This window comes from Cyanistes caeruleus, chromosome 24 (genome assembly GCF_971803275.1).
Source record: "Cyanistes caeruleus chromosome 24, bCyaCae1.hap1.1, whole genome shotgun sequence".
NCBI lineage: Eukaryota > Metazoa > Chordata > Aves > Passeriformes > Paridae > Cyanistes > Cyanistes caeruleus.
Window position 1 is genome coordinate 57,584 of NC_141724.1, and position 15,892 is coordinate 73,475.

Here is a 15,892-nt window from a genome sequence, read left to right on the forward strand (position 1 = left end):
AGGGAAATGCTAGTCACCATCCCTTGAGGTGTTTAAAAAACATGATGACTTAGCACTTGAGGACATGGTTTCACGGTGCTGCTTGATGGCTGGACCTGGTGACCTTAAAGGTCTTTTCCAACCCAAAGAATTCTGTGGTTCTGGAACTTAATGTTTGCCCAACCAAGTCTGGCACAAGGTGAATGTTGTAAGCAAAATAATAACGTTGCCCAGGTCACGAGACAGAAAGAGTCCGCAGTTAAAATAATGGACATTTCAATGCATTCAGGGCGCTCAGACTGCAGTGCGTTCCACTCGAGAAACTCACCAGCCAGAGTCTGTATGGAGCTGTCTCCAAAGGCTGGAGTCACTTTTATTTGCTTGAAGAGCTCACTAAATTCAAGACTGACACAGAATGGAATCTTTGTAAGAAAGCACTTCAAATAAAGAGATAGCTTTGCCAAATCCAATTTCTGTTCACAATTCGCAATCAACCAGAAGGTATCTATGGCTGCACACACCAAGAGGAACACCCAAACTAACAGCACAGAGTTTGTTCCTGTATTTATTGCATCATTCCTTTTCTATCATCCTTGTCTGACTGCATAGGTTCTGCAGTTATCTCTCTGAAATGTTCTACTATCTCTAGAGCACAGTTTGTTACCCACAGTAGATGGTTCTTATTAAAACACTCCCTTTTCTCCTCACTTCCAGGACGTATATGAACCTGAAGGTAAGAGTTTTAAACAGTTACATTTTTGTCTGAATAGCAGTATATGATATATATCAATTGACCAATATAGTAAGACATTCAGCTAGGTGATGAAATCCCACCTTGCGCCCTGCTACGAGCATAAGAATTACATCGGGCAAATACGACAGTAGGCACCTGCCCTAACCATGTTCATCATATCACAAAACTGTGATTGGAATGTAGTCAAAATCTGTCCCAATTTTACTCTTCATATTGAGTCAGAATCAGGCAGCATTACATAGCAAGCACTTGATAGTTACTACCTAAATCCATTTAAATTCCCAAATTAATTGTTCAGTTCCCACTGGCAGCTCTACGGCAATAGCAAAGAAAAGGAACCAGATATCTTGCTGTTCAAATAAATCATGGGTTGAAACAGAGATTAGCTTGTCTTTACCTGTGAATTTAAATTCTTATTAAGAGACTAATGGGGATTTCCCAGAGGCACTGTCAAAGCAATCAGGTGAATCCAAGGCTGTGCTGTGCATACCTCACCCACCTAGCACAGTGGGCACCCAGAAGGTTTATGCTGCCAGGAGGGTCTGACTGGAGAGGGACAGCTGCATCATCTGTTACTCTAAAAAATACCAGTGCAAGTCCAGCATGCAGGTTAACGGTAGTCTTTGCAGAGCAAAACTGCAAATATCCTTTGCTTTTCAATGTAATTTGCTGCAGCACTGAGGTCCAGCTAAGTTTCAAGGCACTGCTCAAATTTCCTGTGTTTGAACCAGATGCATATTGTTACTTAAAGATTTTATTTTTATCTCCACTTATTCATTAAATAAGGAAAGCCTTGCACTTTGCATTTGGAATTTGAGAAAAGCTTTGCATTCTGCATTTAAAACTTAGACTGCCAGATAACAATGAATGCTGAATCTTTTCAGATCACTGCAGTCTGAAGTGAGCACTCAGTTTTCCTGTCCCAATTTCAAATTCTTTAGATAACACAGAAAGTTCTGTCAAAGAACTGGGTGTTTTTTTGAAAACACTGTTTTTCTCTTTGCCATTTCCTTAATATCCAACATCTCTGCAGCCTCGCACCAGGAAGAGCACCAGACCTCTTAAGAATATAGTTCAAATAGAAAAAAATCGTATGTTTTCGCCAAAAGGCAATAAATAAAGATTTCAGAACAAATTTTATGCCACTCAAAGGTAATTCAATAAAGCAGAAAGTGATTCAAGTCCTTTTTCTTTTCGCTGCATTTCACCCACTGTAAGAAACAGCTCACAGAAAGAACTTCCTCATGTAAAAGCTTTTCTACCATTCCTACAGCATGACACTTCACATTACAGATTGGGTTTTGATGTCTGAATGGAAGACTATCCTATTTTTAACAATTTATTTTTTTTTAGACTTTTCACTGAGAGAACAACTGGTAGCTCTGAATACTTTGGAACTTCCCACTACCCACACTTGTGTACAAATACAGACTGATGAAAAGGTTAATGAAGACCCCAAAGATCCCATCCTCCACTGCACCTGAATGGCTGCCAGTGTCTGATTTTAACAGTGTCCAACATCACAGTTTAAATAGTAGCTCATCTACACAAGAGTTTTCATGCTCATTCCAGGTTCCCTCCCTCTGCAAAGGGCAGAGAAAGTAAATAACCTCCTGCTTCCTGCCAGACACACCAGTCTCAGCTGTATTTTGTTATAGAATTTGTGCTAAAATCTGACTGTTGCAAAATCTATTAAAACTATGCAAATCACAGCACGGTAACAGAGTTTTCCAGTATCTGCAGTGTTACAATTCTCAGCATTTCCAATAAGGAATTGCTGGAGCAACACGAATGCTTCCAATGCTTCTTTAGGTGGCAACTGCCAGCTCCAATGTCAGACAGCTCACAGCTGGAAATGAAGAGCTGTCCAAATAAGTTTTAAAAAATGTGCTAAGAACATTGTTTCAACAATAAAAATACCTCTGGTTTACAAATAGTCGTAGCTTCAGGTTCAAGACACAACTTAATTTTAAATAAATCCAGGGCAGACCCTGAACCACCAGATCTCACCAACATCCACCAATGGGGAGACAGCAAATGCCAGCCTGAACTGTGGCCACAGGGCATCTCACATGCTCTCTGGGCTGCCCTGGGAGGGAACTTCAAGGTTATTTCCAACTCAAGACACCCCAGCTTATAGGTGATGTTATTTCTGCACTCCTGTTAGCACTACAAAGGGGCCTTGGAGCACAAAACAAGCTGTCACCATGCTCTCAACACCTTATGTGAGATATTTACTATGGTAGAAAGATTAACATGAAATGGTCAAATGAATATGGCCATTCAGCCACCCAAAGGAAGTGACAGTGAAGCGCTCCCAGGGTGCTACATTATGGCTGAGCAAACATATGTAACTCCTAGGTTCCTCAATTCCGTATCAACAAAGTGATGCGAGATTTAGAGATATATGCTATAAACTCAAACTTCATTTTGAATTTGGACACTTTAAAGGGGTTAAAAGGCATTCTTGGCTGTAGAGGACCCACGTATTCTGAAACATTTCACAGAACAGGAAAATACAACACACAACACAGCGTAAATAACATTCACTACACTGCATTAATTTGCTATTATGATGAACATTACAAGTCCCATCCTAATGAATTCCTTTAGGTACCAGCAGCTTCTCCTAATGAGCATTAATTAAACTTTTCCAGCATCTCTACCTTCACCACAGAAAAGTAATTACTCACTGCTGTCCTACAGAGAGGGAAATAAAATCCACAGGATTAGGTTTTTTTAGACTGCATAAGTAGGGCAGAGAGGAAAGCTTGCAATTTAGAGTCAAGTTGTGTAGTCCGTAATTCCACAACATGACCAATACTTCAGACCCTGGATTGAGTAAAACTGTTTTCCTGCTGCCTGTAAATAGACCACTAAATAGCGTTTAATAATAGTACCTAGGTCTGTCAAGGACATAACTATTTGCCTTCTTCAAAATGGGTAAGAGGACACAGCACAAGCTATTAGCTCAGCTGTTCTGCATGGCTTAACCCAGAGCTGCACACACCCATCCACAGTTCATACCTTATCTAGCAGGGAATACATTTTAAAAATATTTTAGTTGTATATGTGGCATATTATTGCCATGTAAAACAAAAAGTATAATGTGTGCATACATGCATAAGTGGCATCTGAATATGTCAGATCTTAAGTCACAGAACCATCACAGAATAGTCTGGGTTAGAAGAATTTTTATTTTAAAAAAACCTTTTTTTTTTTTTTAACAGGGTCCAACACTCACAGCAATTTTGTTGTCAAACTCATGCTGCATTTTTTTTTATATGCCAAACACAACTCATTGAAGTTCACGTTCCAAACATCACCTTCCAAGGAAGCACTGTCAACTGGAAAGAAAGGCAAGGCAACATATCTCTCATTACATTCCTTAGCACTGCAACACCACATTTGATTACTTACTGGTACTTCCCCTCGACAGCACCCACAGTACCAAGCAGTTTTCACAAACAAGTTCTCTCTGCACCAAACCATTTCCAATCTAATCTCACTGCAAAGAAGATTAGTGAAATTACAGAGAGATAACAGTTGCAGCAAAAGAGGTAAAAATACTTCCCTGGCACTTTTGGTCAGCTGATTTTTGAGGAATTCTTTAGACCAATAAAGGATGAAACAAGCCATTAAACATAATTCCCTGGGATTAATACAGGGCTCTGCCTCTCTTTTACATAACAGGATTCTGAAATTCCTCCACTGCCCCCCCCCACCCCACTCCCCCCAACTATATGCATTAGGAGGAAATAATTTCTACGAACCTAAAACTTTAGGGCTTAGTTATTTCCTGAGAGTTCTGTGGTTTTAGAGGAAATAAACTGTATGTTAATCCTCTTGCATTTAATGAATAGTACCAGCACACTCTGCAGCTTTTTGCTGCAACAAGGTCATGGCAAACCTGGTGTATAACCAAAGCAAAGTTTCATTTCCAGGCAATGAAACATCAAAGAGGGGGATGGCTTAAGTGGTTTGGGTGTTATTGTTGTCTATTCTGGGAAAAAAAAAGTGTCAAAATAATTTTTAAATCCATAGAAAAATTTCATAGGTTTTTCATAGAAATCAATACAGGAGGAAAGTACTTAAACAGCATATCAACTTACACCAAGTTCAAATTATTTATCAATGGGTTTATGCTTTGTTTTTTAATAATGTCAGCAAAAGAAGAAGTTACATACATGCACCTCTATACTCAGTTGTGGGACAAAGCTGGTAGGCAAAACCAGCTGCACTAACACCAAAAACGTGCCAGACACAGCACATGGCCCTCACTTCTGCTTCAGTTACACTTTCGCTGTGATCTTTCAAAAACTCCAGCAGGGAAAAGGAAATCCTATATGAAAACAGGCACTTCTGCTTTGTGTTTCAGTTAGTTTTTAAGAGTGATTTTGGTGCTCAGATGCGCTAAGTTTCATGCTGAACATCCCTCCTCTGCTACACACTGTGTGTCCAGAATCCACAGTGCACACACAAAGCATCATGCATGCTTTTTCCTAAAGTTTGACAAAACTACAGCAACTATTGAAGAGACACCATACTTTAAAAGAGGTTACTAAACTAGGGATATGCTCTGGAACAATCTTTGTCACATTTTAAGATTTATTTATACATATTTTTTTTTTTTTAATAATTTTTTTTTAAGTTTTGAGGCTGAAAAATACATTGAAGCAGATGCTTCAATAATCAAGGAGCACAGTGCATATTTTGTTATATGAGCATCACTTGTTGACTTCAGGAAGTTTCCAAAAGGACAGTTTAGGTTCAAAGTTACTTTGTTTTATCACAGCAGAATGAAACTTCCTTTAAAAAATTAAGTATATTGTATCTTCTGAGATAAAACAGGGCCATTTTCTACAACTGAGCAGCATTTCATTAAAGCCAGCCAAGAACTGAAGAGTCATACCTAGACAAAAATTGAGATGAAATCTGCTGTTGAAACCATGACTTCTAATAAAGGTTCATCTTTATTTCATTCTTGGCTTCATTCACGGATAAAATGCCATTGCAGAGTAGCAGCAAAATTACTCTTCAGGGATTTTAAGCAAGAGCTCTGCTGGCATGGACACCTAAGGCTGGTGTGGGCTTAGTAAAAACCCAACACAAACATACATGGAAGAATTTAAATCAAAACTGTGTACCTGCACGAGGAAAATTCTTTCCAGGAATTCTGGAATACGAGTGCTTGACTGTACAGCCCCAGTGAAAATCTGATTCCCCTAAAACTGGGGAACCGAAGAGGTGGGTTTGGAGAACACAGACAGCACTGCTTGCCCTGCCACCAGTTCCAGATAAATGCACTATCCTACAGGGTATCTCCTGGAAGAGAGACATCCAGGATCGAAACATGGAAGAAAATGGGAACAAAAAAGTACAAATTAGTTGCAAAAGCCACATGAGGCTTCCTTATCATCTGAAATGACAACACCAAGAAAGAGTAGAATCATTAGAGGGCATTTCTGGTGCGATCATTACCACAGCACTCATCACAATAGAATTTAAACAAGGAAGTATGTGAAAGGGAAGGGCAATAAGGTCTATGTCAAGAATATATTTATATAAAGAGAAATATTAGAAGCAAGATTATAAATTACATGAGTGTCCTAATACCCAGTGGTATCAGTGCTTAATAGTCCTCTGCATCCATACATTTAATATGCAAGTTTTTTGTACAAGGCAGTGCTCAAACTGATACGGGACAGTTTTAGAGAGACAACAGACTCCAGCAGAAAGCATTTCCCCTTCAGTTTTCTTTTGCAAGACAGCATCATTTGATGAAACTGGGATACCTCCAGTCGTTACAGTAGACCTGTATGCTCTGGGCTTTTCGTAGTGTGGTCAAATGACTCAACCTTTCCTCTGCAGTCCAGAACTGGTCAGTTTCCCATTAACTCTCAAGCAGCAAGGTCAATTTTCCACAGCGACACTCAGTAGCCTCTACCCAACACCCACCAAGGGCTGTGGGACCTGAGCTGGATGAGCAGCTCCTCAGGCTTCCTGAGTAACACATTCCTCTCTTCCATTGTGGAGCTTGTGACTAGTGCCAGCTTCCACAGAAACACAGAATTAGGGTAATGCCTTTCCTCTGAGAAGCCAAATTATCCTAAGTGTATGAACTATGATCTCTGTTTTAAAATGGCACCTTTAGAATTCATCCAATTTTGTAAAAACCACCAGGGAGTGCAGTTTGCCCTCCTCTCTACCTTAATTGCTAAACATGCAAATGTTTTCCCCCACATGGAAGCTTTGTGCCTACTTCAAGCACAAGAGGAAATGTAAATGAACCTCAGACACTTGGCTTTGAACATTGCGTATCAAGTGCTGAATCCTGCTCTGGGTCACTGGATTTGTCACCATTTTCATTCATTCTGCTTTAGAGAAGGGACAGGCCCACCCCCCCCCCCCCCCATCATGCATAAATGGAGTCATAACATTCCCATTAACTCCTGCTGGTAACAGAGGCTTTAGGAACTCATTATAGTCATATGATAAAATAGATCTAAAATAGATCCAACAATAAGTTGTCTTCTTCTAAGCTTGTACTAGATTTTGATCAGGAAAGCTCCTTGGGAATGTTAAGGCCACAAACTCACAAAAAATCAGTTTGGTATGAGTACATCCCCCTGCCAATCCTCTCATCCTCTGCACTAATATTTGGTAATTCAAATAAAGCAATAGATCTGAGGCAGTTACAGGTGTTGTGTCACAAAACTGCAGACAATGGTTGAGTGCGCACAGAGCGGCAACACACATCAGCTTTGGACCGGGGTGCACTGAACCTATTGGAAACTGCACGAAGGACTGGAAAAATATCACATCGGTTCTGTCAGTATAAGCTAGGATGTCCTCCACATGCTCCACTGGAAAAAAAAAAAATATCAAAACACAAACTGACACTCACCAGAGGCCAGGCAATCCTGACTGGAGACACAGAATAAATGCCCCAGCCAGAGGAAGAGCTCCAGCCAGGAGTGAACGTTGACGCTAAAAAAGAACTATAGGAAGTCAAGGTTTAATAGCTCTAGGACCACTGGAAAAAAAAGGAAGTTTGTCTGAAGAAGACTTTTCATCCTTTTACATCTTGCTGCATCCTTTGATTAAAGATCAGTTTTGACACAGAGGAGTCAATGTGCATTTGCTCCAAAACCAAGGGATATGCTCTGGAAACGTTTCTCAAGTGGAAGCGCTGTAAGACTCTGCCCATTTCCTCCCACATCCTCTTCACAGTGGCCATGCAATGATGATAATAATTGTCACAGAGTAGCTGTATTTATCAAAGCTCCATAGTCTGGAAGGAGAAGGCATTCCTTCCTACATTGTATCTGGCAACTCAGCCTGCAGAAAGAGGAACTTGTAGGTATCAGCAGTTTTTCTTACTTTAAGTCTGCGTGGTTGTGCTGATGAGTATTTTAGCAATCTCATTTGCACACACAAACATCTTTCTGCCTAATTCTGAATCACAGAATCACCATCCTAAATGGTTTGTGTCAGAAAGGACCTTAAAGACCATCCAGTTTCAATCCCCCCACCACAGGTGGCACTGCCATCCCTAGATCAGGTTGCTCAGGGCCCTTGAATATGCATGCAATCATAGACTTTACGCAATCACAAACTGGTTTGGGTTGGAAGGAACCTTAAAGACCATCAGAGTCCTATGCCTAAACCACATTTCTCCAAGCTCTGTCCAGCCTGGCCTTGAACACTTCCAGGGATGGGACACATCTTCTCTGCACAACTTGTTTCAGTGCCTCACCAGCCTCACAGTAAAGAGTTTTTCCTTGTATCTAATCTAAACCTACTCTCTTCCAGTTTGAGTCCATTCCCTTTTGTCCTATCACTACTTGTGCTTCCAAAAATATCCATCTTTCTTGTAGGTTCCTTTCAGGTACTAGAAGGAAATTATGTACCTATAGAGGATGAACTTAGCACTCAAACACCATGGATATGACTAGAACATCCTATCTCACTAATGGAAATAGAAGACCCTGCAGCAGCACCGGCTAGTTACACGGCTAATGCCCTAATCCAAGTAACACCATGCACGGAAGGTCCTTGAGCACACACCAGCCGTTGTTTGAATGCATGTAAACAGGCAATTAGCTGAAAAGCAGCACTTCCCAAGCATGGCTAAAATACAAATGGACTCATCAGGATGAGCTGGCCCCCTGGCAGCTTGTGTGCACATCCATACAGATATCCCACTGCACAACCTGCCCTAGCTCTCTGTACAGCTGCTTTGGTCATCTAATCAAGATGATGATGAACTATATACAAACAGAGGTGTGGCTATCATCTCAAAGTTCATCTAGAATCTAAGTTTTATTTAGTCAGCTTAGATCTCAGCATCAGTCCCAAGTGTCACTGGCAGAGTACTCAACACCAGCCTTCCACAGACTATGCTGAGTCAATTCCTATTGATACTGGACCCGTGGATTTTCTGACTAGTCTGCACACACCTGAGACCATCCTCACCTGGGACACAATACTCAGCCCTGGCACACTGGTCTTGTTCTCCCTCCTCAGCTAAGCAGGTTGGACAATACAAGGAAGTTCTTCACAGAACAGGTGACTGGGCATTGGAATGGGCTGCCTAAGGAGGTGGTGGAGTCACCGTCCCTGGAGGTGTTTAAGAAAGACTGGATGTGGGCACTTAGTGGGTGATGCCATGGCATCATTTGACAAGATGGTGTTAGGTCACAGGTTGGACTTGATCTCAAAGGTCTTTTCCAACCTAGTTGGTTTTGTAATTCTGTAACAAAGACAGAATGAGAATGGAAAGGACAAATTTCTTCATCAACAAAATGATCCATCATTTGTGATATGCAGTTAACAGATGGTGTTCAAATTAACATTCATATCCTTCAAGTGTCTTATCAAACAAGCCTAAACAGCATCTTGAAATTTCCATTTAAATTTTCTATGAGCTTGCAAGAAGTATCACAGGCAGATATTACTGCTGTCAACTAAAGCTGTTACTGCCTTTAATGAGGGACTGACTGTATTATGACTTGAACTAAAACAGTCCAGATCCTGCTGCTCAAGGCCACTGGGTCACCTGCACAGACTCCACCCGGAAGATGGAGCACCAAATGCACCCTTCCAAAATGCAGAGCCAGATGGTGAGCATCAAAACCTTACAAACACTCTACAATTCAGATTCAAGGAGACAAATTCCTCACTCCACCTCACTCCAGTGTCAGCACCTGACACTGGATCCCCTCAGATTTCTGTCCCAGCAGCACCCAAGCCTGAAGAACCACAGGGCACACAAAGGTTTGCTGGCAGAGCACTCCATGCCTTTCAAACGATAGTTTGAGTTTTGACTGGGGAAAATCATGAAACATGGGACCTTGAAATGCCGTAACACAATTACATGTCTTTGAGAATTCAGATGTATTATGAACCTAGCAGGGACCACCAGCTCTGGGCTCTCACTCCTTTCATCTCAACCACCCACACAGTCCCATGCATCTTCCCAGATGCCTTCCAAAACCTGGCAGGTTTGGAAGGGTCTGGATCAAAAGGGAAGCCAAATTCAAAGTCATAAGTCTTCACAGAGACTGCCTTGTCAACAGCTTTCCTAATTACTATTTCCTAAATTACTAATTCCTAAATCCTAACATATAACCTGACTGGAAAACTGCCACTGAGCAGCTGTGGCAGCCTTGCAAGGAAACAACCAAAAACCAGTATGTTTTAAAATACTGTATTTACGGACACTAAATCCAACAGAGAAAATTACTACAAAAATCATCTGATGTGATATATATGTTCCAATATGGGAAAAATTGCTGGATCTGAAAATTCAGTTCAATCTGTTCCAAAAGTTATATAGAATCAGCACAAAAATGCTACTTCTCTTTGTACAACTCACCAGCATTGGGTCTATAATCTCTGGATGACTATGCTAAGCAGCACAGGTCCTTACAAGACTCTGCAGCAGTTTTCTTCTGTTGAAAAAAACATTCCTCTGTTTTAACCAGTTACTAAGCCACAGGAAAATTCTGCTCTTTTATTTTGGCAGCTACACTGCAACACCATGCTCACTCAGCAAGAGCATCATCCAAGTCAGGGATACCTCACTGAAAGCCTGAAATCCACCTCACCAAAATACTTGGATTTGATTAAGCCAGCCAGTGAAAGCAGTCCACTCTCCTCATTAAGTGGTATTGGTTCACATGCCCAACATTCTTCTTCTTAACTCAAGTTTTAATCAACTTGCTGGAATCCCCAGCCAGCCTTTGTTGATCTTCTGGACCCTTTTCTCATCAGTACTCTATGCTCCTATCCCTTCCACACCACCCAGAACTTAAGGAACAGGTAGCACACTACTGTTAATACCTGATACCTGGAAGTCCTCATGAACATCATCGGCTCTTACCATTTTCTACCGTTAATTGCAGCAATTTATTCTAAATCGTTTCCGCCAGTTTTGACATCTCTGTTATAGAAATTCCCAGCACAAGAATATCCCTATTTCCCTCCATAGTAAACACAAGAAATCCCTTTGAACTATAGTTTCATCTTCCACAAGCTTACTCTTTTAAAAAGAGATTATTTTTTATCTTAAACAATTTGTTCCTCTTTTTAAAATCCTCTTAGTTCACATCTAACTTGCAGCTGTTTATTCTTTTCTATTTACTCCCTTCAGAAAGGACTTCCAATTCTGTAAATCAAGATCTTTTTCAAAACCTACCAGGCATCTGTAGGTGCTTTTAAGATGTGTGTTTGTTTCATTTTTTTTATTGTTGTTTTAATTTAACAACTTATATGAATCAGGACCAACATCACAGTCTCCATATGGAAGATGACGTTCCATGAGTGGTCAAACAAGGAAAACCTGACTTAAAATATGTATTACATGAAGTCAAATAGCACCCAGCAGTTACAAAAGAAGAACGAGACAAGTGTTGAGCAAAGAAACGCTATGAGAAACGTTATAGATCCTAGTCATAGAAATACTGATATCCATTCAGATTCTGAGGAAAAAATGTTTTTTCCCAAGACACCTTCTTATAAGGCAGCATGCCCATATCTGGGTTGCCTGACCAAGAAAGCAGTTAGGTACCCCTGGAGCTCATGAATTAACTCATGCGGCTGCAAATGCCACAATTCAGCATTAATTTGACATTTAACAGGCACGTTGATAAATATGATTTTACCACAAGCATTAATTAATTGAAGTGTACTCTATCTTCCAAATCCGTGGAAAAAAAGAACAGCCGGAGCCTGTCCTCGGGGCTTTTGTCTTCGCCAAATGGGAAACCAACAGGATGGAGCGAGGGCACTCCGGTGCTTTATCCCGGCCATTCCCCACCCGCCCTCGACCTCTGCAAGCAGCGGATTATATAAACACCACGGAAAATACCTCCTGCACCTCTGAGAGGAAGACGCGGGCATCGGACCCTCCGGGGGCCACCGAGTCACCCGGAGCCCCGCGAGGATCACACCCGCACAAATACAGCATCGCAGCGGCGCGAAGCCGAGCATTCCGGGCGGGGATAAGACCCTCGGGAGAAGACATCGGGACAGGCCAGGGGAGCGAGCACCGTCCCGGGGCCGCCCCGGGACTGCGGGACTACCTCCCTACCCCTGCACCACCCCCCTGGCACTGACACCTCCCCGAACCCGCGGAAACTTTACCAGAGCAGCACCCACGTCCCGGGTTCCCTCCGGGCGCCGCTTCCCGCCGCGGCCCTCCCGCCGCCCCGCAGGGCGCCGGCGCGGCCGGGCCTACGCGCGGCCGGCTGGGCGGCGGCGGCGGGAGGGCCTCCGTCCAGCTCGGCGGCGGAGGGCGCTCACCTGGGCGCACGGTCTTGAGGCGCACGGGCTCCCTGAAGTGTCGCACCACAGCTAGCGTGTCGCGGTGGGTGAGGCCGCTCACCGGGGTACCGTTCACCTCCAGCAGCACGTCCCCCGGCGCCGGCGCCTTGCCCGAGAGCAGCGCGGGGCCCGGCGCGCCCTCGCCGCCCGCGGGCAGGCGGCCCGCCAGGTACGGGAACTCGCCGCGCTCGGCGCCGCCGCGCAGCAGATCGGGGTCGGGGCCCGCTGGGCCACCCCAGGACACCACGCACTCCTGCACCTTGCTCAGCCAGTGCCGCTTCTTCCGCAGCGTCTTGGACATGCCGCAACACGGGGCGCCGCTACCCACCCCGCGCTGCCAGCGCTGCCGCTGCTCCCGCCCCGGCTGCCGCCCGACTGCCGCCCCGCCGCGCCGCCCCAGCCCCGCCTCGCCGGCCCCACCCCTCCAGGCCCCGCCTTTCCCGTCTCCGCCGCGCCCTGCCTGCCTCGCTGGCTACGCCCCTCCTGTCCTGCCACGCCCCCGCCGCGTCCTGGACACGCCCCTGGTGCGGAGCTGCCGGTCACGGGCAGCGCGGCTGCTGGGCCGGGCCGGCCCCATCTGGGGCCTGCGGGGGGCTTGGTAAAAAAAAAACAAAAAACAAGTCACGAAACTGCTATTCTGCAAAGAAAGTGCTGTTTTCTTTAACAGTATGTTTCTACATCAACTTAAAAGCCAAAACACGCCGCCTAATCCTTGCAAATTTCATGAGGCCAGTAAGCTGGGCAGGTTCGTTTTACATCACATGAACCATAATCCTCTTCTGGAGCTGCAGGTCTACGTGCCAGTTTCATTGTACTCTGAGAGGGAAAAGAGGGTTACCGAATGTATTTTCTCTGCATCACTTGCCGATCCCCATCTCCTCTTCAGCACGTGGTGTGTGGATGCTCTGGCACACAGACTAATCCAGATGAGTGGCGCTGCTCTCAGAAAGTGACAACAGCCTGTGGGGCTCATCCCCACTGTCACCTCTGCTGGGCTGGAGAGTCACCACTGCTGGAGGTTGGGGCAGCCCCCCTAGGTAACAGGGTGGTTTTGGGATAGCTCACCTCACACAGCACATCTCACCCCATGGGACCTGTTCTACTGTTCTCCATGAGTGTACAGGCTGCTTGGGACTTGGCTGACAGTTTCAGTCCATTTGTCCTGCTCTCATTCTTTGTTCCAGATTACTCATCACAGATCCCAGACACATGAAGCGCCTGCACAGCCTTGGATACGATCAGAAGGGGACATGCCCTGCACCCCCACCAGTCCTGACCTGGCAAGGGCTGAGGAATCATTAATGTTTGGCACTCTCAGTGAGCTAAAAGGGGCCATCAAAGAAACAGCAGAGCTCCAGCATCCCTGGTTCATCATCCGTCACACTGTGGCAGCTGGCATTCCACTGTCCTGTTGGCATCAGCACACGTAGAATGCCACAAGAAAAGGGTGCTAAGCTCTACCACATCAGAATGACAGACATAAAGTGCTTCAAGGCAGCACAGTTTTTGGTAGGCAAGGAAGCAAAGTTTGCTTATCACATTGTCAAAGTTCAAAGGCAATCAAAACAGCAAAAACATGTCAAACTTCTGTTTAATTAGAGCATGAAGACACACTTTCTCAGAGTGGTTAGAAAAGGAATTGTGGTGTTGTGTTTGGACTCCTCTGAAGTCCTTTTCCTCGTGCCCATGCTTGCCATGCAAGTCTTGGTGGGATGTATAAGTCAGCAGTCCGGCGCTTACAGGGAAGACACTCCCCACAGAGGCAAAATACTTACACAACATGCACAAAAACAAGATAAGAACATATTCATCCTCAGCAAGGATGTCATGAAAGCCAGTTGCACTGGTACTGAATAGGCATTTGTTTATGCAGAAGGGTGCTGTTTCCTATTTTCCTAGTGACTGGGCACACAGGAGCTCTGAGTGTCTCACAACACCGCTACCTGACCACAATGTTGTTACAGCTTTTGGGAGAACCGACAAGTGATGGTTAACTCCACTGCATTAACTGAAAACAAAAACAGTTGCCAGGAAGCAGCAGTGGGCATAGTGTTCTTCCCTAACAAAGCCCTCATCTCAAACATAGGGTAACAAATTATTCAGGAAGCTCCATGCCTCTGAGGAAACACAAACAAATCACAGTTCAATAAGAGTGGTTCAAAGCCAGGCACTTGCTGTTCTGTCGACAGACAGACAGGACTGTCTGTTTGAAAATTGTGTGACTCTAAGATACATTTATATGAAGGCAAACTTTTGAACATGTCATAATTTAACTTGTACAGGAGCAGAAGCTGCCATGGAGCCAGACCTCACTAGGGAATTTTGTAAAGCCTCAAGAGAAGTCTTTGTCACCCTGGGCTGACTAATCCCTAGTGTCTGTGCTCCTCACTTGGGAATGGAGAATGTATCAATACAGCAGGCTGTAGATGGGGATCAATGCATGCTTCACCAATGCAAAGCTGCACCATAAATCTGCCTGTATTTCATTAACTCATCAGCACAGCAAGCAGATGAGAGGCAGTACCAGTAGGAATAGCATCCACATTGTGGTATGTCCTTCTTTGCTCCTCTTTCACAAATAAATTACCATTCTTGAGCCATGCAGAACTACTGATCATTGCATACGATAGAATCAGAGAATCATAGAATATGATCATCAAGTACAACTCCTGGCCTTGCACAGGACAATCCCAAAATCCTACCATGTGCCTGAGAGTGCTGTCCAAATGTTTACTCCTTGAGCTCTGGCAGCCTTGGGGCCATGACAACTGTCCTGCCCTGGGAAGCCTTTTCAGTGCCCAACCACCCCCTGGGGAAAAGAACCATTTCCCAGTATTCAGGTTAAACCTCCTCTGACAGAGCTCCATGTTGTTCCTTCAGTACTATCACTGGTCATCAGAGAGCAGAGATCAGTGCTGAACGTCTCCTCAAAATGCTGTGAAGAGCAAGAGTGTTACGCTGGGAATTTTAGATGTTTCAACTAAGATTTTACAGTAAATTAGACAGTAAATACAGATACTCCGTATGCTTCAATTTTCCAGCTTCATATTCAACACCATTTTGCACCTGAAACATCACAAATCCTTTTAAACTAACACTCGTGAAATAAAAGACACCTCAACTGAAGGAAACTCTGTAACCCTGCAACAGACAATATGGGAAAAAACTGACACAAAATGGTTTGTTTGTTTGCTTGACACAAACAACTGCCAACAGGTTAAAAGCTTGGGCAAGGGATGAGTCTGCTCCTGACCTGTATTGTACTGCTTTGTACAATGACAGCAGTGTTCAGTTATCCTCAAGCTGGCCAAAAAAGAAAAAAAGAAGAAA

At 43.9% G+C, this 15,892-nt stretch overlaps 1 protein-coding gene across 1 annotated transcript in view; it reads right to left on the minus strand.

Annotated features, from left to right (window-relative positions):
* MAGI3 (membrane associated guanylate kinase, WW and PDZ domain containing 3) overlaps nucleotides 1–15,892 on the minus strand; it is a 56,080-nt gene extending 40,188 nt beyond the window's left edge. The window contains 1 exon segment of the mRNA XM_086861612.1: nucleotides 12,542–15,892. Coding sequence (XP_086717738.1) covers nucleotides 12,542–12,863 — 322 coding nt within the window. The 5' untranslated portion in view covers nucleotides 12,864–15,892.